At 44.4% G+C, this 24,622-nt stretch overlaps 1 protein-coding gene across 1 annotated transcript in view; it reads left to right on the top strand.

Moving 5' to 3' along the window:
• The window catches only part of tmtc2a (transmembrane O-mannosyltransferase targeting cadherins 2a), a gene marked incomplete at its 5' end in the record, with an annotated part of 49,094 nt that extends 24,768 nt beyond the window's left edge, over positions 1-24,326 (top strand). The window contains 10 exons of the mRNA XM_083691980.1: positions 7,211-8,063; positions 8,276-8,390; positions 9,177-9,262; positions 9,809-9,993; positions 10,197-10,275; positions 11,749-11,870; positions 15,100-15,181; positions 16,955-17,069; positions 18,881-18,944; positions 22,771-24,326. Of these exons, the coding sequence (XP_083548106.1) occupies positions 7,211-8,063; positions 8,276-8,390; positions 9,177-9,262; positions 9,809-9,993; positions 10,197-10,275; positions 11,749-11,870; positions 15,100-15,181; positions 16,955-17,069; positions 18,881-18,944; positions 22,771-22,953 (1,884 nt within the window). The 3' untranslated portion in view covers positions 22,954-24,326. The remainder of the gene's footprint in view (positions 1-7,210; positions 8,064-8,275; positions 8,391-9,176; positions 9,263-9,808; positions 9,994-10,196; positions 10,276-11,748; positions 11,871-15,099; positions 15,182-16,954; positions 17,070-18,880; positions 18,945-22,770) is intronic.
• Positions 24,327-24,622: the final 296 nt, after the last annotated feature.

The following is a 24,622-nucleotide window of genomic DNA, read 5'->3' as shown; positions in this document are numbered from 1 at the left end:
ATTACTTCAAACCATTTATGGTTGAGTGACATTTATACACGTCGTCCGCTATTTGTATAGTATATAAGCACACACACGCACACACGCATGCACACTCACACATATTGAGCGATATGAAAAAATACAGTTTTCAATGTTCTCTGTATAACCTGTTCAACCCTTCAACGGTTTTCGTGGCATTACAATAAAGTGAGTGCGATTGCATCATTAAATCAAATTCCCCTGCCCTTCAACCATCCTCAAATCCCATTCCCCATTATGCTTATCTCTCCACTAGAGAGCAGGTATTTCAACAGAACCCTCCACTCTTTACTCTGACACAATAGACCTGGGCAATCTCCCGGTGCCAGCTGACAGACCCGGGTGCCAACCCCGCAACCCCTGTCACTGCCGGGACATCTGGCTCATTTATCACCGTGGCGATGCCCTCGTCTCACACGCCACTCAGCCATAATCTCCCAGTGGCTCTCCGTATGCCGGGACGGACGGCCGGGGCTATCGCCTCCCCGATTACAACCCAGACAGTCTCAACGCATGGGAACACAAAGAGAGAGGCAGAGGGAAAGAAAGAGGAGAGAGATTGAGGGAAACTATGCTCTCACTTCCTCTCTTTATCTGCCGTTCTTCTCTTCACTCTTTCTCACCCGCTGCGACCAGAAAAGCACCCCTCTGCCCCTGTCGGACCCTACCTAGTCGGGCACAGCTTCACTGCACTTGCATCACGTAGGCGACTGAGGCTAAGATGCTGTTGGTGCTAACATATTGGGGCAATTATATGCCGCAGGTATTGCTATTTCAGATAATAGAAAAAAATAAAAGGTTTTTTAATTGACTCTGTGGTGGGGGCGGGGGGCGGCTGGGGTTAAGGGAGAACACACTTATCACATTACCTGAACGCCAGCTTGCCATCACCCAAACCAATAAGAAAATGCAAATCAGCGCCTCTGTGGGAACGGAGAGGCATACGGTTTGGCTCGCAGTCCAGTTCTCATCCCATTATCTCTCTAGTGAGACTGAAATGAGACGAAAGGCCTGAGGAACCTTGGGGAGAGGAGAAGGAAAGAGTACTGCACCCTTCTAATGCTACCAGGGTATTAGCATAGCAGCCACAACGGAATAACTCATAAGATAAGTCATGTATATCACTATCATAAGCCCGAAATCTCTTTATTTCGTATGATCACGCCCAGCCTGTCAGAGGCAAAAACAAACAAACAGCAGAGAATGATGGATGACTCAGGGACGGAAATAAAAACCTTTACATCAGATGCACCTTTTCATCATGCACGGCGTCGACGTCCCTCAAAATGTTTTCTCCATCCCCTATCAAAGCCTCAGGCCGGTATTTAAAGGTGTAAACCATAACTTCTATGTTCCCCGTGGCGACAGTACGAAATGCACAGTCGATGCTCAAATGACAGTCTCCGCCCCCTAATAAGCTTCGGAGTGGGCATCTCACGCTCGGGTCCTGAAGACAGGCACAAAGGGCGGGATTCGATAGCGCCTTCGCTGCGTGTGATTAAAGCGTGACAGAAACAGTATTCTCTCTCGTTTGTCTCAATGAGGACCGGGGGCTCGCAGATTAGCACGGCCGGTGGTAGCTGACGGCTTGATGAATGCTGTGCCAATTATCCTGCACAGGGGCGTTCAGCTGTGAAATGATGCCCACGATTGTAATTCCCCCTCTCACTCTCTAGTTTGACTATGTTTGCAGTGTTTATGCTTCTTTGTGCATCCGTGCCGGAGCTCAGAAAAGGTACAATTGTGAACCTGCTACCCAATATTATTCCATATCTCAGAATCAGTTGAGGTTCTTGGAAAACAAAGTCTGTTCACTGTGAGAGAAAGTTATTTTTTTATTATTTGTTATTTTTTTTTAGAAGATTTGCTGGATTCTACAAAGTTGTGTCTAGCACTGCAGTGAGAGAGGGGGGCTGTAACCATGTGACATTGCTCTTGTTTTCGAGTCAGAGAGGTTAAGGCACACAGACACATTCCCCAAATTTGCAGTTGTCCCCCTATAACCTATGACCTCTTTCGAGGGCTCCTTGTGCTAGCACCACCTCGGCTCCTAGAGCGAGTACCGTGTCGGGTAATGAGGTCACCTTATCAAAGTCAGTCTCTCAGTGCTAGGCCTAGTTCTGTCTCAGAAAGATGGGAAATGTGCAGAGTCAGTAGAAATGCAGAGCACGAGAATTTAATTTATCATATACAAGATAAAAGATGCTTTTATTACAACACAGCAGACCATCAAAAGCACGGCAAGTGGACCGTATGCACATAACTCTGGTTCAGAACTTCAGGATTATGGTCCAAAAAGGCCCAGCCATGATCAACCGAATATACCAGGATGATTTATGAGAAGCGTAAACGCCTTGTGACTTTACTAGGGGAAGTCTGTAGGATCAAACTGTTTTCATTCAGTTGGCAGCAGCTTTAAGTGTCTAACGACAACCTAATCCTGCTGCGTCTTCAAACATGTTATAAACACATCAAACAGATACTTCTAGGCCCACGGTTTGTATTAGAAGACCACACGCAGAAGGCAACAGTGTTTTAACATTAACACTAATCACCAATGAGAAGCAGCATCAAGAGATTGGCTGGGCTTGTCTACAGTCTGCGTGAACGTTTAGAAAGAGAGAGGGAGCATGGAAGGGGAAAAAGAACCAGAGAAACAGAGAAAGAGAGAGAAAAGTAAGGGGAAAGAGAACCAGGGAGAGAGTGAGAGAGAGTAGGTCTCCATGTGGATATCAAGCAGAGTGGGCTTATTAAGGGAACAGCAATAATCCTCAGCCTGTGAGATCTGTGGAGAATTAAGGGGTTTTAGATTCAAAGCCTTGGCGCGAGTGGGACGTCAGAGCTTTGACATGCTGCCGAGGATTATTCCAGCCTTTTACCAGCACAGCCACGGATCTTCTAAACTCCAATCAGACAGCAACTCTGTTGTAAATGAGCCAACTCGACCGGAAGAGCAACAACTATGATCCTCCATTTCCTTCGATGACATATGTTTGTAATCAAATCAAGCCCCAGTGAGCTTTGTGAGGTGATTTTTACATAGTCATTTCTCACAAATTGCTCAGACTGAAATAGGAGAGAGCGGAACAGAATGAGAAGCAGAATTTAGTGAAGGGAAGAATAGAATGAGAAGCACAATAGTACAGTAAAACATCCAATGAACACCTGTCTCAAATAATAGCCGGGCCAATAATGACATTGAAGCAATCTCTAATAAACGATGGACGTATGTATGGATGTATGGATGTATTCTCTGTTGATATAAGCAGATGATTAAAGCAACGCATTTGATTGCCAGTATTTTCAACAGTCTTGACAGATTTGTGGCAGTCTTGCATAGAAACAATAATAAATTATCGTCTATCAAAGATGAATCTGGGTTTGACTGACTTATTGTCGGCTAATAATGTTGGTGGATATTTGTTCTCAGTCGATATACAGCCTTCAGATCTGTCATATTGCGGGTTTGAGCGGCAGTTTGGCAACAGCAGTTTGGCAACAGCGGTGGGGCAACAGAATAACCGCCGGTCTCTAATACGTGCTGGGAGTGCTCCGTGGTTAAAGCAAATAAACGCCCGGGCTACTAAAATAAGTTTTATGGTAAGTAAGCAGACATTGACTTTGAGACTCTCTAAGCGTACAGTGCAGTATATAATTTAAAGGCCATTTAAGCCAATTTGACTCAAATAAACCTGATTGATGAATTTCCCACCATGTTATAAGTGGCAGGTTTGGTCTTTTGAGTCTGAGATTGATCTTGAAGTCAATTAAGGAATGATTGGGGGTTTGAAGGAGGTACTGAGGGGTGTAATGAAGCTGATGTACTCCCCAGTTAGAACTGTTTCTTTCTTGATATAGGGCAACATTACATTTCTCAGACAAACAGATTATCTGTCAATAAGCACATTTCCCTCTCTTTAAAATACATTGTCTTGTCCATTGTGTAGCTGCTCTGTAGTCCAGAAATCAATATCTCATTTTTCACTTAGCAAAGCTCCAAACTTTGCCCCGTCTGACCTTCCCCCTGTGGAGAGCTTTCCACAAAAGACTTTCTGTAATTTGCTTATCTCACAGTTCGTCTCAGAGGAAATTTCCCTCTTTACGTCGGTGAGACTTGGGTCGTCTCAGTTCCGAGCTCATCTAGCAGAATCAGCAAATGAACTGCGGTGAAAGGGTTAGACGAGTCAAGCTTAAACCTCTTATTTAAAACTCAGGGGGATCGTTGATGCAGGTCTCATTCATTTTTCCCTCTCAAAGAGTGCACTGATTAGTGAGTCTGATCCTCAGCAGAGCCGTTGTTTTCTAAGCTCTATGTTTGGGGGAGTGGACTGGAGCCATGTTTACGTACTAATGAGAGCACCAAGTGGAAGTTAGTTCTGTCTGCACTGTGCCGCTTTTAAAGAGGATTTTCTCTGTTTACACTTCTGTGCACAATAACACTGGCGGAGGAATAATCCATTGGGAAACTGTACAGTATCAGCCCTCTCTGCGATTGGAAGCTCAGGCTATGCTGCGTTTGACCCTGGTTGCCTGTGCTGTGCTGCAGTTAACAACCCTGACCCTGCTTGTACACCTGAAGCTCTTTCAGATCTACAAAGGAGTTCATTTCTTACATTTTAGTATCTCTAATGAAGTGAGAAATAGGCTAAATGTGATTTTGAGGGACTTTTTAAACACCCCTTACTCAAACATGCACACACACATGCGCACATACACACACACATACACACGCGCACACACATACACACGCACGCACACACACGCGTGCACAGTTGGTAGAGCATGGCGCTAACAACGCTTAGGTTGTGGGTTTGGGACCATATATACTGAAATGTATGCACTCACTTCAATGTAAGTCGCTTTGGATAAAAGCATCAGCTAAATGGCATATATTATATTATATTATATTACATACACACACACACACACACACACACACACACACACACACACACATTATCTGTCTCCCTCCTCCCTCCCTCTCTATCTCTCACACACATACACACACACACACACACACACAGCTCTCATGTCACCCCCACGGGTTCAGACAGAGTTCACTGAACGCTGGTGCGGGGAAGACATTGGCTCTGTCTGTAGGAAGAACAGACAACTCCCTGGCCACTCACTCTCTGATTAATAATATCTGTTGAAAAGCTTTAATGTATAATCCTTTTCATCTTATTTAATAAATAGTCTATTTCAACACATGGAGAGGGAGTTAGCATAGCTACAGTGCCAGATATCTAGCAGGTCTTTTAGTCACCCAATTAATCTTCAAAAAAGCAACATCACAGATACCTCTAAATGAATCAAGCTTTTTCAGACCATAAGACCAACGGAAAGGCCCATTCTCCAGAGAGGACCATGTTCCATCTTATAGTCAATCACTGGTATCTGTGTCAATACATTGCTTTCACAGCTGCCCCCTCCCTCTCCTCCTTCACGGCTCCAGTGGGTCGTGACCCTGCGTTTAGACAGATGTGATTTAATTAGCCAGGCAAGGGTCAAGGACGTGATCAGACAACATTGTATTATCTTAGCAACCGTAACTGTGAACGGGGGTCCTATGACCAGTCCAAGAGTAAAATGAATTCATATTTTGGCTCTCCATTCATTTTTACACAGTGGTCCCCTGGCAGCTATTGCCACTGCGGTTGAGCTGTGTTCTAATCTATACATCAAAGAAACATTGTTCTCTGATTTTATGAGCCTAAAACGCCAAAAGGTTCTTATTTCTCATGCCAAATAATAGTAATACTAATAATAGCGTTTTTTTTCATAAGGTCCATTCTGCTCTCAGAAGTTCATAAAGGGGATCGTCCTGGCAACTGTGAAGTAAAATGGCGTTTCTGAGTAACTGTCCCTATGAGCCTCAGTAACAGGCCAGTGAAAGGTGTTGCGTGACAAACCGCTGCTGAGTAGGAGACCTAATGCTGATCGTGCTTCAGTATTAATGCTCATAGGGGGTAAATAGCATCTACATACCAACACGGTGAGCCGAAGCCGATTACGAGTCAGACTCCCTTCAACTCTGTTAGGCAATGGGCAAGCTGTCAGAACCACCACCTCCTGCAAATACCACACAAGGTCAAAATGGACTGAAGTAATTGTTGGTCTACTCTTGACACATATTTTCGGATAAGGACATTACAAGAAGATATGTGAAATAGACTATTAAAGCAAAAAAGATAAATACAATAAACTGAATGAGGGCAGCACAGTGCAGTGCTTTGCTTAACAGCAATGATGTCATCGTATGCAGTCAGTGTGCACCACAATATCATGGTCTAATGCTCCTGAATAGAGGTGGACATTGTGCTCTGTTTATTTGATGTGTCTTTATTGGGGGAAAGGAAACGGTTAAAAACTTTATTGGCACCAGCTCTCCAAAATAAACATTTAAGAGGTCAATTGATCTGAAGGATAGCAGGCGGAACAGTGAGGTTTTCTTAGCTTGTTAACCCACAATTGAAAGAATGTTCACCGACAACTGAATATTTAATTTCAATACTGTTTAGAGAGCTAACATTGAGCTTAACATTGCATGCATCATATTGAGATGGGTATCTAATTAATTGATTGGGCAATGATAGCAAATTGTGCACATTGTGCAAATTGTGACCTGGGATAGTAATGTCAAAAATGCGAAAAATGCTTGTCCTTCAGGGAATAATTCCAATTAATCAAAGATAAATAAACGCAAGAGGAGGGGTGACACCATTGTTTAGGCTAATTAGAAAACACTTGAAATAATTATGTTTACTGTATAACCAACCAAGTGCTCTCCAACTCCCATTTAGTCCCACACTAGTTTGAATGCGTCATATTTTTCTAAAAATGCTTTCTGTGTTTGCATAGCAACAGGGTCATATTATTTCTGGCCATTGTGGATACTTTTTTAAAGAAACCTTGCCAGTATTGCACAGAGCACTTGGCTATAGCAATTGTGCATGAACACGGCTTGTGCCCAAGGTAGCTTTGAAAAACATTCTTGTGAATTTTATGAACAGATCTATTTTTGAAATGCTTTGCAATGCTAAATCAACCAGCTGTTTAACCTCTAACTTAGTGGAGCTTTATACTGTATCAAATCCCAGTTTTGCACTAATGTATAAGGATAAATAGCAAGTTCTAGATGTCATATTTCTGTTCTCTCTCTCTCTCTCTCTCTCTCTCTCTCTCACAGAGGAAGAACATGAGCATGCTGTTGAGTCTGAGTTTGCTGGCCTCCTGGGGGGTGATTCTCCTGGGGGCTCGTCTCTACTGGATGGGCAATAAGCCCCCCAACTTCTCCAACTCCGACAACCCCGCGGCAGACTCGCCGCACTTCTTCACCAGAACCCTGACCTTCCTCTACCTTCCCACAGCCAATGCCTGGCTCCTCCTCTGCCCCAACAAACTCAGCTTCGATTGGTCCATGGATGCCCTTCCCCTGGTGAGGAGCTTCGCTGATTGGAGGAACCTTCACACCATGGCCTTCTATGTTGGATTTTCCCTCTTGGCGTGGTTTGGCCTTCGTAGTAGCCCCACCTCCAAGGTCAAGGAGACCAATGGGAAAGCCCACGTCACCAACGGGAAGCCACTTACAAACGGGAACGGCTACCACCCACCGGACGCGAACCACAACACAAACTCTGAGCAGGGTTCTCCAAAGACCAACCTCAATGGGAACGGGTTGTCAGCTAAACCTCATCACTGGAGCCCTCGGACCACCCTCCCCTCTACGGAGAACATGGTGGTCTTTTCCCTGGGCTTGCTCTCCCTGCCCTTCCTCCCGGCCACCAACCTGTTCTTCTACGTGGGCTTCGTGGTGGCGGAGAGGGTGCTGTATGTCCCCAGTATGGGCTTCTGCCTGCTGGTGGCGGTGGGGGCCAGGGCCCTGTACGTCAGACTGAGGACCAGGGGCTTCAGGACTCTGCTGCTAGGACTCTGTGCAGGCCTGGTCCTGCTGTATGGGGTTAAAACCGTACTAAGGAACAGGGACTGGCGGAACGAGGAGATGCTCTACAAGTCAGGGATCCGTGTTAACCCTGCTAAAGGTAACGGTGTGGAGTACGGAGCATTGTTTTTCTCCTCTGGCCTATTGATAAAGTGGGGCCCAAATTTATAAATCCACATCCATTCAATAACTTTAAAGTAATTTATTAATATGTATGTTCTTTCCTGTAGTCATAATTTAGTTTTATATATTTTCATATTTGAGAGAATTTATAGAAAACCCTGCCCTTGACTGACACCTTTCTCTCGTTAGCATGGGGTAACCTGGGCAATGTCCTGAAGAACCAGGGCAAGATGGCGGAGGCGGAGCGGGCATACAGAAACGCTCTGTACTACCGGGGGAACATGGCTGACATGCTGTATAACCTGTGAGTCTGAAGATGTCACGTGTCACCTCTACTTCCCTCCTCATCTCCTAACTCAACAGGGACGAGGACTGAAAGCTACCATCCATCAATAGTGCTTAGACAGAAATAAAGAGAGAGAGAGAGAGAGAGAGAGAGAGAGAGATCACAGGTAAATCAGGGAAGAGACAAACAAAAGGCTAGAAGGTGGAATGAGAGGAACGGGTGGTGAGGAGAGAGAAATAGGAATACGGATGATAAGGGAGAGAAAGAGCAGTTAAGAGAGAGAGAGAGAGAGATAGCGAGAGAGAGGGGGGGGAAGACTGACAGAGTGAGAGGAAATGGGTTGGTGTATTCCCCGCAGGCTCCTGTTCCTCCTGACAGTGATTTCATTAATCATGATTTGCAGGCCTCATGGAGAACGTGCAGGCACTTCTAATACACGTATTAACCCAGAATGTCAAAGGTGCCAAAGCCTCATAACTGGCTAATTTCTTCCATTCTCACAGACTGACAGTATTATTCTCCCCTCACATTGCAAATGTCAAGAAACTAGAAGACTAACCTTTGAAAAAAAAAAAAAAAGAGGAAGAAAAACACATTTAAGCGTTTACACAACACTTTGACTTTTGCAAGGGTGTCATTTCAAGAAGACAGACGGTTGACAGATAAATAAAATGAAGGCTAAAGAGGTCAAAGGTCACACAGCTTTTATGTGTCACTGATCACTGTGTTTTTTTTCTGTCACTTTGTCTAAACCTCTGGGCCTCTTCTCTCTCTTTTTCCTCATCTCCTCTCTCCTCCCTCCAGGGGTTTGCTGCTACAAGAGAATGACCGATTCTCCGAGGCGCTGCATTACTATAAGCTGGCCGTTGGGAGCCGGCCAACTCTAGCGTGTAAGTAAACCTAACAGCCCCATTTTCTAACTGACGAATAGCAGGCAGCAGTGATTGCGATCGGGTCCGACTATCGGCGATGAGAAGAAGAATTCATGCACAACATCACTAATGGTTTGGTTCTGGCTTTGTTTAATTTAATTTAATGTGTATTCAGGTATTCATCGCAGTTCAGTGTTAATTTGTCTTCCCTGCCCGACTGGCCATTGCAAAGCGCTATCTAGCCACTTCAGCTGGGCAGCGGAATGGAAGTCAATCTCACTCTTGACTGCTCCACTGTCTTTCTTATTAGGCGTTAGCATCAGACAGTGAGAGCTTGGGCTTTCAGTTTTTATCCACTCTGTATCCCACACCTTCACTCCTGAATGTGTCTGAACTCTCTGACCCTTTGTTTTTCTTCATCTCTTTTTCTCTTCCCCTTCCTGTTCTCTTCCTCTCCCCCCTCTGTCTCTCCTACTCTGCCCCTCCTTCCCCTTGTCTCTCTTCATCCTCCCCTCCTGTTTCTCCTCCTCTGCCCCCTCTCATCCTCCACTTTCTATCCCATAGCGGCCTACTTGAACACAGGGATCATCTTGATGAACCAGGGTGGTCTGGACGAGGCCAAGAAGACCTTCCTGACCTGTGCTGAGATCCCAGACGAGAACCTGAAGGACCCTCACGCCCACAAGAGCTCCGTCACCAGCTGCCTATATAACCTGGGCAAGCTGCTCCACGAGCAGGGCCTGCAGGAGGTACAGTAACAGTTCCATGGAGGCCAAGACGTAGAGATAGAACGGCTAGAATTAAGTTGTGGTGGAAGTAGTTTGTGGAGCTAACCTTGCATGATGAGTTACATCATCTGAGACTAGGACTCATGTCAGTTTCTGGCTTCAGCTCAGTGAGTTCTGTCTTGTGCCAGACAACTTCTCTGAACTGATTTTTTTTTTTTCTACAGGAAGCTTTGTCTGTCTACAAAGAAGCCGTGAAGAAAATGCCAAGGCAGTTTGCACCTCAGAGTCTCTATAACATGATGGGTGAGTATGAGTCAATATTTTGTTGCAATTTCTCTCTCTCATTCTCCCTCTCTCTCTATCTCTCATTGATGAGTTCAAATTGCATTCCTATGTCCCATGTCCTGTTTAAATGCAAGGTATTCAAATGCTATTGCCACCAATTATGGTAATCTGTTTGAGGGAAGCGCTTAACTCCTCAATTGATCTTAATCTGGTTTGACAGTAAAGCTAGAGTGAAGTCAGGCTTTTGACTTACCCAATTACCTCAGATGAAAAACCTGGCACTGACTACAACATTGCTCTTGGGTGGGTACGACTTGGCACAGGGAGACACACGTTGAGTCATCTAAGTATCCTTCATAATGCCGAATGATCCTTGTTCATCGCTATTTCTTGTCAGCTGTGAATTGCAGAGTAAACATTTCGAAATATGATTTGCATTCCTACCTCTACTGCCCTCACCAGTTGTTAAGCCACCTGCCGAAGGTCTTCAGTTTTGAACACAAGAAAAAAAAGATTTCAAGATATGTCAATAAAACAAAGACTATTTGATCTGCTTGAGCAGATAACAACGGTTTAATGGTAACACCACATCCCCTAGGTATGGCAGCAATTTTAATGTAGATGCATATCAGGTTGTAGTGAATTAAATCTAAGCTCTGTAATAAGTCATGTCCATTTTTTGTTATTCTAGCACTAATTACATTATTAGAAGCCCTTCCTGATTGCATGTTTGAGATTCCCGGGCTATGTCGACAAAATTCTTGCGAAGGCGCGTGCAGGGCTGAGAAACACGTTTCTGTTTGTTCAGGTGTACGGGGGTTGAGGGGAGGGGACCTCGGGGTTACACTATGTGATGTCTGGGGGACAGTTTGTTACAGCTGATGTCATCACCCTGCGTATCAGTGCCCTGGGGAGCGGTGCCGCTTGCTGCTCTGAGGTCAGGCGCGTTCTCGTGGCGTTGAGAACACAGACATTCTCTCTCTCAGAGAGAGGCTGTTGCATTCCAACCGCTCCGGGTTCAGGCGTATTTTTTTTTTTTTTCATTTAGCGGAATGACGTGTGGTTTTAGGCACTAAGGCATGGGAATCAGTTTGGTTTCCAGCTGCGTTATCGGCCCCGCACCTGTTGGAAAATAGGACGGAAATGGAAAATATCTCAGTCCTTGTCATATACAGTAACAGTCTTATCTATTCATCAGAGTCACAGAGACGCTGGAAAATCCTCATCATTCATATCATAACTCTGAAAAGATAGAAATGACAAAGGCCACCACATCCTTTTTTTTTTTTATTTCACCATACTGTGGAGCTTGTATTTTAGAGCTGGTACTCTATAAAGGTGCCGTTATTCAAGCAGTAGGATATAAGAAGTGGTGGGTCCAGCCCATTTCAACCACTGCGTCTCTATCAATGCGTCAGAGAAGCACCCCAAGGTTAGCTGTCAGGTTAGCTATGATAACTCCTAACCCCCATGACCTTTGACCTTTGGTAGGAGAGGCCTATATGAGGCTTAACAGGCTGGAGGAGGCGGGCCACTGGTACAGAGAGTCCCTCCGGGCCAAGCCGGACCACATCCCCGCCCACCTGACCTACGGGAAACTCCTGTCCATCATTGTAAGTACTGTACCTCCCCTACTAACCTCTATGTATTTGACCCCAATTATTAGGGGTGAGGCTCAAAGAGTTGAATCTATATTTCACATATTTCACTAGATGTCGGTGCAAAGGTGTTGCAAGTTAGCAAGATGGTAACAGTTGCAGGTAGAAATGTAATGAATAGAGCAGACATGGCTCTCAAAGACCTAGCTTCCTTCTAGCTACTAGAAATCAGCAGACGGGCTCACTGTAATACATGGAACGGAATGAAGAATGGTAACACAATGGAGCAAAGCAAAGCTTTAACTTAGTGTTAATCACAGCGGTTAGCTACCTTGCTAAGTTTAATTAGACAGGGCCTGAGGGCTGATGAATATTGAGTGACTTTGTAAAGAAGCGTTTGGCCAAGCCAGTTCATCTAATTGATTTTACTGTCTAAGCCCAAGGAGTTGTGATAATTGTAGGGAGCCTCAGAGTTGATAGAATAAGGATAATGTCACATGTTAAATAGACAGTGGTCCCTGATCGGAAGCCGCTTAGATTCATTGCACCTCTAAATGGGCAACGACATGCACAATAGTGAGCTGACAAAACAAGGCAAGCTTATGCCACAAAAAAGATCAATAGAGCAACCTAGGTGACACATAAGTTTAAGGAATAATTGCCTTGCCATAAAGTAGCCTACAGGCATTGGAAAAAAAACAGAACTGTCCAACTATCTCCACTGGATGGTTGAAGGTCACAAATATGAGGGCTTTGTCTGGCGGGGAGGACTGTGTTGTGAGTGTTTGAGTGTGTGTGTGTGTGTGTGTGTGTGTATGCGCGCGCGTGTGCATGCAGGCGTGTGTATGTGCATGTGTATGTGTGAGTGTGTTTGCATGCTTGTGTTTGTCTGAGCATGCACAAGTGTGTGTGCATGGTTTTGTGTAGGCCTGTGTATGTGTGGTGTTTTGACAGGGTGGTTACATACAGTGGTTACATCCAGCCATTCCTTCCCAAACATCTCCCCGACAGTCTGTGTTTGTTCTAAGGTGCACTCTGGCCCCCATCCCCTCCATCCACCTCTCTCATCCCCTCCAATGCTATTCTGGAGAGAAAAACAACTGTGTGACAACAGATGTGTTCACAGCTGATTTGCGTTAGGATTTTATGAAAATCAACCCCCCCAGAACACCTTGCGACCTACGTGAGGACTGTGACCCCTTCCTCTTCCATAGCCTCAGGTTCTCAGTCCAGAGGCAAGAACAGGTTGTATCACAGCGCTCCAACATCATCTGTCCCATCTCCTATCCTTGCTGGCCCCCTGACACACACACACACACACACACACACACACACACACACACACACACACACACACACACACACACACACACACACACACACACACACACACACACACACACACACACACACACACATCTGAGGGCTGTTGCAGCAGCTGCACCCCTAGGGGTCCGGTCTGGGCTGAGGGGTCTCGTTCCAAAGCCTCAGTCATTTCCCCCCTCGTAATCAGATTTGAGCGCCAGCCCCCTCCCCTATCCCTTCACCCTGAGTTCAGATCAGAGTCACCTAGCACGGCTGGACATCTGCTGGGTCCCCCCAGGCCTTAGAAACAGGGCCCTGAGCCATGAAGTGGCCCCCACAACAGGCTTAGGAACAGGAGATTGGGCGGTTCGGGACAATGGGCCGGCGGACAGACTTATAATGCAATTACCTGTTTCCTTATTGAATCACTCAATCATGGAGATTTTGGCCATCCTTCCGCAGTCTCGCCGTGTATCGATAATACAGGCTCCGAAACCATCGAACGGCTTGGGAAAAGGGTCAAACTAAAGTTGCATGTTATTCACCGCAAAGTGTACTGTGTGTGACATCACTATTCAATCGCTGAAAGAGAGTCGGTCACCGTACCTCTGTAAGTGCAGTGGGCTACCGTGTTATGCAGAGTGGTAGAGACAGGGGTGCTCTCTGTCGGAGAGCCTCTTGTCTGAATATGAGTAGTGTGCAGCATGGGGGAGTTGTGGCCAGCCAGCCCAGCCGCTGATGTGATTTACGAGCTCTGGTCCAGCTGTGCAGCTGCTGGATACTGTATGTATGCTGTTTGGAGACTGACGCTAATGCTAACCGCTACGCCTGCTGAGGCGAGACTTACGACCCAGACATGCTCAGTATTCTAGATAAGAGAGTCACAGGACTTAAAAGCAATACCTTCTACAGTATTTAACCTTGCCCCTCTCTTTTCTACTAATGCAATACTGCAGAGTCATTCAAGGACCACCGTTTGTTTGTGAAACCAACCGACTTCAAATACTGGGGCTTGGGAAAAAAGGGCTTGATTTAATTAGAAGAAAAGGAGCCAAAAGAACATTTAAAATAAAGTAATCCGGCACATTTTTTCCCCTTCTCTCATTTAGAACAAAAGGCGGGCATGAGAAATAGCTAATGAACCAAACATAACATGTCCGCTCCACTTATTTCATGTTGGATGGCAAATCCACTGCCAACATGGAAGCAATCAGTGCTGAAGCGTAAAAATTGGGGTAAAGGGAACTGTACGCACATAGGGGCTGTATCACTTTCAGTTTTGTTGCGAGGATAACGCTGCCATACACACACACACACACACACACACACACACACATACATACACACATACACACATACACACACACACACATACACACACATACACACACACACACACACACACACTTTCTGAGCTTTTGTTCTAAAGCTAGGTGAAACAGGTTCTGAGTGTGTGTTCTTTATGAGTTCATTTTCCTGGTTTATATGAGCCCTGCTTCCGTGTGTCAAGTCATCCATGACAGTGTATTAAAATAATACATAGCAGATGCAGGGTAAACTCACAGATTGTTATTGCCCTAGCAAAGAGTGATTGTGTGAAACAACCTGGCACATCAGGGGTAAAGTTGCTCAACTATGTACAGTACTGGGGATCCGGTGTTTGTGTTTCTCCGCAAAATGTTTGAAATGTTAATTTCACTAAAGACAGTGGAGAGTGGGTGGTTTTCCTGCATATTAAACGTTTCTACCATACTGCATTGCAACTGTTTGTTTGTTTTTTCTTTAAATTTATGAATACATTAAATGTAGTTTGGGTCAAAATCCTGTGTCAGAGATATGACTGCAAGATGTAGAGAATCTGCATATTGTAGTTAATGACATATCTTAAGACATATGTAACTTTTGTAACTAAACGCTTCAATCCTGTTTTCACTCTCAGGGGCAGAAGACTGAAGCTGAGCGGTTCTACCTGAAGGCCATTCAGCTCGATCCTGCGAAAGGAAACTGTTACATGCATTATGGTAAGCACACAAGCTTTACGATGACCTTGTACTACTGTGTATTCATATGTATTCATGGTTAGATCCCTTTAAAACCACTTCAAGGATGTGCACATACAGAAGCTTTATCCCTTGATAAAGTTTGGTGAAAGACCTTATCCACAGCCCTCTACTCCTACATGAGCACCAACTGCTCATTAAGAGAACATACGGCTCAGAGCCACCATAGCTGCTAATTAGGGAGACGGAGACATGCCTTTTAGTTTACATTGGGTATCATTTGCTGGGTGTGCGGAGAGTAGGAGTATGCATGGTTGTGTGAGGTCACAGACCCTAAGCCTTGACTTATCTAGACATGCTCACTTTATCTCACTAAGGAAACAGGGATCGGACTAAACACTGCTAATGATGCTTCTCTTCGCTGCGGGGGGGGGGATACATGATACCACATTTCGCCCGCGCCTCTGTAAATGCCTCCATTCATATAGAGTGGAAGGAACAGGGCAATATTTGCCCTAGTCGCTATCGCTACGATATTCATGGGAAATGAAATAAGTCCTTTAGCACTGAGAGAGCCATTGTATGCTATCCCTCCCTCCCTCTCTCTCTCCTTCTATCTGCCTTCATTCTCCTTGTTGCTTTCTCTGCATATCTGGGCACTTGAGTCTCCGGGGTTGTGTTTGGAATTTGGCGGGTTGGGTTGCTGTCTTTGGACCGGGTCGTTTCCCGTCTCGAGAGTTCTCTCTCTCTCTCTCTGTTATCTCCTAGCCTCTTGTCAGAGGTGATGTTTATTTTGACTGGCCCCGGACCTCTTATCATAATCTGGCCGCAGGAGCCATTTCTCATCCACTGGATGAGCACCAGGGTGTGGGTGAGACTGTGCTCAATGACTCTCTCTGAACTCCTTCTCCAAATGCAATTATACACACACACACACACACACACACACACACACACACACACACACACACACACACGTACAGGCACATACACGAGCACACACAAGCACACATACATGAGCACACACAAGCACACACACACGAGCGCACACACACACACACATACCATTCATCATCAGTGACTGCTTCTGAGGAGACAGAACAGGGCTGGTGAAAGCTCACAGGAGAGATCAGATAACAAGTATGAGACCCCTTTCCTGCCATTGTTCACACTCACACATGCTAAGACGCAGGGAGGCCGCATGTCTCACACCACATGTGACCCGGTCATACAGTAATAACCCCTTGCATGTACGTGATGCTTTAAGCCAATTTACATGCAATTCAATTGCCAACTGACATGGAATGCAAGGAAGTGTGAACAATAAGGATATCAAGGTAACCACTTTAGCTAGCAGAGAAGCTGGCAGAGAATTGCGCACACACGCACACACACACACACACACACACAATCTGTTCGTTCACAGCAACCTCTGCACACCTGCCGGTCCTTCGTAACATCTGTGCCACAGCTATCCTCTATATTTATGGCGCCTCAGCAAAACCCCGTGGAAGCAGAGCCAGGTGATCAGGATCCCAGAGGAACCACATAAAACACCTCAGACTCATGTGTGTGTTCTCAGACCACTGGGCATTACAGCAACATTCACGCTCTTACTCTCTCTTTGCCTTCATTTGATTGCCCTTACCCTGTCTCTCTCTCTCTCTCTCCCTCACTGCCTCCCTCTATCTCTCCCCTGAACCTGTTTCTTTCTGTTTATCTCCTTTTTTCTATTCTCTCTCTCTCTCTCTCTCTCTCTCTCTCTCTCTCTCTCTCTCTCTCTCTCTCTCTCAGGTCAGTTTCTGCTGGAGCAGTCTCGTCTGGGGGAAGCAGCAGAGATGGCAGAGAGAGCTGCGGAGCTGGACAGCTCAGAGTTTGACGTGGTCTTCAGCGCTGCTCACATGCTCAGGTGGGTGTGTGACACTACATGAACGACCTGTGTTTATGACACACGTTTATTACACATTTATGTTATTCACTACAAGTCTTTGAAGAGCCACTTGAATTTTTCCAAACTTTTCCTCATCCTACATGATAAACTATGGTAAAAGAGGAGAGAAAATGGCATTCATGTTGCTTCATTCATGCATTACTGCAGGTCTCTCAGATATCTGGTTGGATATTCGTATGTTTTATTCATGACCATATCCCAACGTGTCCACCAAGGTTATCAGTGTTGAGAGAGCTGGCTTGCTGTAGATATTTTATAATTCAGGACATATTAAACATTGCATCATGCCCGCTAAGGGCTTTACGAAGATACACACCAAACATGGAACCTTTTTCACCCCCAAAAAACGTTCTAGACGAGAGCGTTTGTTTGGAGTTTCTTGCAGTCATTAGTGTGATAATGCTGTTTGCCATGATATTGTCTATTTGTTATGTATATGGTTCTCCCAGCCCATTCTCCCGAAGAGCTACTGTAATATACAACATATGGAAACAGCAGTGTAGTTTTGATTCATAGTAATGACATCTCTGCCCAGGGCTTGTAAAGAAACCGAGCCGTACCTCAGGAGAATTCTCTTTTTATGGCAAGTTTGGCAAAGTGTGCGCACAGACAGCCCATACGTTTTAAACGTTTGAAAGCGGGACTGCAAATCTTCTCCACTCACTGCAACTCAGGGATATATTGGAGACGATGTCTCTTAATTCCCTTTTGCTCTACATATCTGGAAAACTCATTTAAGCTTCAGCGTCCTTCATCCAGAAGCACCGCTACAGAGGATTTGTGAGTTAGAAGTCTAACTGCTTGGCCACAATAGTAGTGGGTGGATACAGAGAGTAAAAATTCTCTGCCTCATTCTGGCTCTCACAGATACTACGCAGCGAATAACTCACTATGACATAATCCTCTCACCTAATCTTGTACTCGCCTACCCTCATGGCTGACATATTGGGTTAGAGACCTGCCTTTGGGTGGATTAATTTCCAAGCAAAAAAAATATGAACATGATGTTATGAATCACAGACCAATTCCCCCCCCCACCCCTCCCTTCTGGAACAGCAATGTTGTGCTGTGTTGCGTGACCCCTAACCCTAACCCTAACCCATGAAAGGAGAATAAAAAGCCTACCTGTTCCTGTGTCAAGCGGTTTTCTCTTTGAATATCATTTCAAAGCAGGTCCGCTAAGTCCCTCAATAATTCTTCTCTGATTGCATAGGCTCTCTCCCATTAAGCGTGAAATTCAAATGCACCATCTGAAAAACAAAAATAAGGGCATGGAAGAAATCCTGATTTAATGATGTGGATCTGAAGATTCAGGCGTAAACTTGAGATGAGTTCACGGTGATAAAGTACTGCCAGTATGCTCACGGCATACACTTATAAATATTTATCTCCACGTCTGGATAGATTCTCCTTGATCTAATTAGTGTTAGCATATCAGATCCAGTTAGCATTAGTCTTCACATAAATGTATACAGCCGCGTAACTAGAATCATACTGAGAGAGATGTTTAAACAGAGGCAGTCATGACTAGAGTATGTTCTTTAGCCCAACTGCAATAAAACACTACACTACCAAATGGTTAATATTTCAATGCCAAGGAAACCATACTTCTCTACTATAAAGAAACAAGGCTGCTACAGTAGACAGATGCAGTTTTCTTCACTTCAGAGTAACCCCCTGATGACCTCTGTCTGTCTGTCTCTCTCTACCTCTCTCCCTTTGTCTGTTTTCCTCTCTCTCTCTCTCTCTCTCTCTCTCTCTCTCTCCAGGCAGGCCAGTCTAAATGAAGCGGCAGAGCGGTATTACGAGCAAGCGGCGAGCCTCAGACCAGACGTGAGTACAGCACCTGGCCCACTGGTCCTTGACTACTCATTCTGACAAACACAAATCACAACTACACACCATCAGCCCCATCAGCCCCATACACACCGTCAGACCTGCTTTTTCAATTATTCATGTTGTCTTACGAAAGACCGGCTCCACTTTGCAGTATACAGTCCACTTTTCACAGGACTGTTTTCATGTTTACCTAGTATTTGGGAAATGATATGGTCACAATGGGTAATTTCAGGTAATTACTGCATAGATTTCGACACAATCTGTAACTACTAGGTATATACCAAAAAGTGACTAAGGGTGCTTCCTATACTATATTCCAAATATACAAACAAGTAACTAATAGGTTACTATTGTGTAATTACACTCACTGAACACTTTATTAGGAACACTATAGTAATACTGGGTAGGGCCTCCCTTTGCTCTCAAAATAGCCTCAATTCTTCGTGGCATTGATTCCTCAAGATGTTCTAAACATTCCTTTGAGATTCTGGTCCATGATGACATGATTGCGTCACGCAATTCCTGCAGATTTTTCAGGTGCACTTCCAAGCTGTGAATCTCCTGTTCTACCACATCCCAAAGGTGTTCTATTGGATTCAGATCTGGTGACTGGGAAGGCCACTGAAGAACACTGAACTCATTGTCATGTTCATGAAACCAGTTTGAGACAACTTTTGCTTTGTGACATGGTGCATTATCATGCTGGAAGTAGCCATTGAGCCATGAAGGGATGCACATGGTCAGCAACAATACTCAAATAGGCTGTGGCATTCAAGCGATAATTGATTGGTATTAACGAGCCCAAAGTGTGTCAAGAAAACATTGCCCACACCATTACACCACCTCCACCATGAGAAGGTGTATGGGTATTCCTAATAAAGTGCTCAGTGAGTGTATATTTCACCATAAAATTACAAAGTAAATACCTGGTATTTTCTCTTCTGTGAAATAAAGTGCTACCGGGCAGAGTCTGGGTCCCTGTGATTCTTTTGTGGAGAAACGTCTAGCTCTGTGCACAATATCAATCAGTCACTTCAAAGGGAGAAGGCGCGTGGAGTGGTTTGGGAGAGGTAATTTACAGTCGTACAGTAGGACTTTAGACAGGAGTAGATGAGGCTTCCTCTGGTCATTTGTCATGTGACTAGGCTCTGTGACTTACTGTATGGGGCCGTTGTGAGCCTTGAGAGAGCTGGGTGTTTTTGCGTTTCATCTTTAATCAATAGTGAGCAGAGGCAACAACAGCCCACCAAGCCCAAGATTTGTATACTGTACCTTTTGGAGGTATTTTGGAAAGATATGTTTGAGATAACACACAACTTAAATCAGGACATATCACTAATATCATTGCTAATGCAGCTTCTATTCTATTATCTACCCTGAGATAGCATAGTTTAGGTTATCTCACAACCAATATCTGAAGTTCTTAGTAGTATTCCCCTTGCCTTTGTGCCCTTGATAAATGTTCACTGATCAGAGACTTGTAATTGTTATGCAGGGTACTGTAACTCACAGGAAGGCCAGGCACTCAGACACATCAAGGGTTTCCACTTATTCAGTTATTTGTCAAAAGCAAAGCACCTCTTGTCTTTGACATTTTCACTCACAGTGTGTGCTTAGCGAATGTCAAGTCCTCTAATATAAACTTAATCCAAAGAGGATTCATGTCATGAAAAATTCAATGTCGGACAGACGTGCAGCGATAGACAATTCATCAAAGAGAAAAGCCAGAGTTTGCAACAAGGGTTGGCAGACAGCAATGCCACTTACTCTACTTCATATTTGGAACCATTTGAGTTTCCCAGTCCTATTTTCTGAGAACCATTTACAACTGGCAAGGTATGCATCATAAAGATCTGGATATAGAGACTATATTATCAATCAAACTTGCTCAAAAATGACCACGGTCAAGGCCTAATATCACATCTTTGCCCAGGGTTAGGTTTTATTTGGCAGTGTTGGGAACAGGCCAGACCTACAACATTCATCAATGTCTTAGCCTTAAGAGAGAGCATCTTAAGATCTCTGGCTACCGTCCTGAATATACAATACACATGTAAACAGCGTCAGCTCCAAGTCCCCACAGTGGTGTCGTCTGGAGCATCTCCTGTATCTTCGGCCTGTTTACAATGATAGTCTCTGTCTCTGCTCAGCCCGTGGAGAGACATGTTTCCTGCTCATTTGTCTCTGAATGAATTTATTTTTTAAAAACTCAGCTAAAGGGATCAAATAAAATCCTGAAACCTACACTCTCCACTAAGTCAAATGGTTTGCTCACAACCATCACCCCTACCCCTACGGCTTCCAGTCAGGTTTCCAGGCATGTGAAAGTGTCTTGTCTTGGCTGAAGAGGCAGAGGTGAGGTTGTGTTTGCTATGGCACTCTAGGAGCTCTGTTGGAGCCTGAGTTGGAGATTCCTTCCCTTGATACTCAGTTACGGACAGGTGGTTTCACTTTGCCACTTCAAAGGGACGATTTGATAAAATCGCACCCTTAAACACACTTATACAATCCGCAAATACTCCCTCACACACACACACACACACACACACACACACACACACACACACAAACACACGCACGTGCGCAAACACCCAGGAACTGTAGCTCAAGGCAAAGCGAGTAAAGTCCTCTGATCCTGTTAGCTTAGTTCAATTGACGGGTGCAGAGACAGACTTCCTTAGAATGATGAGCTTGAAGGTATAACCCTCTGAAGCCCGAGGAGAGAGGCCAAAGTTTGATTTGAGAACGAGGTATGACCATTTTATAAAAGACCTACCTAACATGTATTACAGGACTTCATATACAGTATACCATAAACTTCCATGTAATGTCCTCAGCTATTTATTTTTTAGTGAAACTACTGCTCTGCACTCCTCACAACATCATTTAGACCCAAATACAGACAACAAGTTATAACTTCATATTCTTTCTTCAAACCTTTCAATAATACAGTTCTAAAGGTCATTGTACCACAACACTGACAAAACTATTTCCCGAATTTGACCATATTTGCCCACGACTGCAAGGTCAAATAGGGGTAATGCAATGCTTATTTAATGCTTGACTCAGTTTAAAGTAAAGTTAACAAAGCCTCTCTCTTAATACATGACAAAAATCTGGCAGGTCTCCTGTAATACGTCTCACATATCAGAATCTACATTAAATAGAGGTCCTACAGGAAGGGTGAGTTTGAAAATAGCTTGAAATAGTTCACCACACGATGAATTCAAGGGCATACTGTGGCCTGAAAATACCTCATCAATCGTGTGTCTATTCATGCAAAGATTCTGATGACTCGTCCTGATTAGGCCAGAAGTCCTAATTCTGCACATTTCACATATGTCTACACATATTTCATCCATAGACCCCATCCCACATCTACTGCAGTGCTGTTTGGCAACTCCTTTGGAGTAGAGTACCTCCCACACTCAAGTGACAATACCAATATTGTTACCAAATGTCAAATTACCATGAGCTGAACATGTGGCAGCAGCGAAATCATTTGGGTGATGATTACTCAAAAGACCGCAAACATAAATATGAGTGTGACCTCGACAACCATTAACTGCATTCCTTTCAGCAACAGCAACGTCTTCACTAATGGTTTAATTCTATCAGTTCTAACTCACAAATCCTCTGTCACATATCCCCCTGTCTAGAGCACCAATGTTAATCATGTCTCTCTTCCTCCCTCCCTTCGTCTTGCTCTCTTCCCTCTCTCTACCATTATCATTCCTTCCTTCCCTCTCCTCTCCTCTCCTCTCCTCTCCTCTCCTCTCCTCTCCTCTCCTCTCCTCTCCTCTCCCTCCCTCCCCGTCAGTACCCGGCAGCCCTGATGAACCTGGGTGCCATCCTCCATCTGAATGGGAAGCTGTCCGAGGCCGAGGCCAACTACCTGCGAGCGCTGCACCTCAAGCCCGACGACGTCATCACTCAGTCCAACCTGCGCAAGCTGTGGAACATAATGGAGAGGCAAGGCCTCAGGACCATGCAGGGGCCTTGAAACCCAAAAGAGAAACACCGAAACTGGACAGAAGTCCCACATGCATCATCCCCTTGATAGATATGGGGATCTAAACAGAGGTGGGGATGTGCCCCAGAGGAATGGGGCAATAGGAGACCAGAGACCGTAAGGCAGGGATGATGTAAGGCAGGGATGATGACGTGAACCGGCATATCCCAGAGAGGAATGCAGAGAGCAGGAATCTCCAATGGATGGCAGTTACGGAAGCATGGACATCTTGTGGCCAGGGCGCAGACAGCGACAGCTCTTTCGGGGACCCTAGCTGCCACCAGGGTATACCCTAAAGGATCAGGTGAAATGACAGTTGATTGCATCGTCTCAGGATGAGATGAGGTCGCTACACAAGTGTTCACAGAACAATGATGACGACAACCCTTGGCTCTTCAGTGGCAGAGTGGGGTTATTAGGAACTTTGAGTCCTTCTTGAAAGAAAAGCTGAGCGATGAGTTCTTTCTATTGGTCCATTTTAATTTATTGCTACCCTGTGTGTTCACCAAAGCACTTAATTTGAGTAAGGGTGTGGCTATGGTACAAAAGTCATAACTTTACACCATTTGTTGATGTCATGGGTCTATGTGACAAAATTGGCTTTTTGTTGGTAAATGAATAAATAAATCAATTTGGCCTGAATACTTTAAGTTATAATAGTGTTGTAATGGCCTTGTCATCAGCTGAATTGCATGTCATTACAGTGATAAATTACAGAACTTTATCCAATCAAGCCCATATTTTTTGGAAAGTAACATAAAACTGTGGCTTTTTCCCTGAGAGAGTGCCAACACCAACCAACAAATCTTAGAACAGTACTGGCACCAAAACCAAATCTTAAATTTGATAAAAAATGAATTCCCCCCCCCAACAGAAGGTTCTTTTAGACTGTGCCAAAGCTTGTTAGTCTTTTGTATGGGGAATACCAAGTAATCCCTAATGTATGTTGTATGTATAATAATGAACAGATTTTATTTCATTTAATGTAATCAGAGGATTATTGTTAACTTATTGGTTTGTATTACAGTTTGTGACAACACCAACACTGTGCCCTTTTCTCATGATAACTGACAAAGGGTGTTTTTACATCTAAGCTTTTATCTCTACCTTACCATCACTCTTTTACCTTTTTCTCTGACAGACAGACAGGCAGACAGGCAGACACACACACACACACACACACACACACACACACACACACACACACACACACACACACACACACACACACACACACACACACACACACACACACACACACACACAGCAGGACATTTTACAATTCTCTCTGCTCAGGGATATCAGTTGGTGGTAACTGTTGTAGTACTGAAAGAGTTTACTTCAGTAGGCCTAAATGACAGTTAGGGTTGTGTTTTTTTTGTGTTCTTTTTTATTTTTTAGATTGTTGTACTGTATTTGTTTAAATTATGGGATATGTGTAGCCTTCTGTGTTGTGTTTTTTATATTAAAAAAAAACTAAAAAAAAACGAACTTAATTATGTTGATTTTTCATATTAAAAAGACATGCCTCAGACCTTGACTGGGTTTATTGATTTCAGCATCATAAGATTCCGTCATTGTAGTATTTTACATCCTTCAATATCTAGTAGCCTCTAAGCATCAATTTCTTGACTCTCACAAAGTGAGAGTTGTGCAGAGA

Source organism: Argentina silus, assembly GCF_951799395.1.
Source record: "Argentina silus genome assembly, chromosome: 20".
Taxonomy (NCBI): Eukaryota; Metazoa; Chordata; class Actinopteri; order Argentiniformes; family Argentinidae; genus Argentina; species Argentina silus.
Note: the sequence above shows the minus strand (reverse complement) of the source record. Positions and strands in the feature narration are given on the sequence as shown.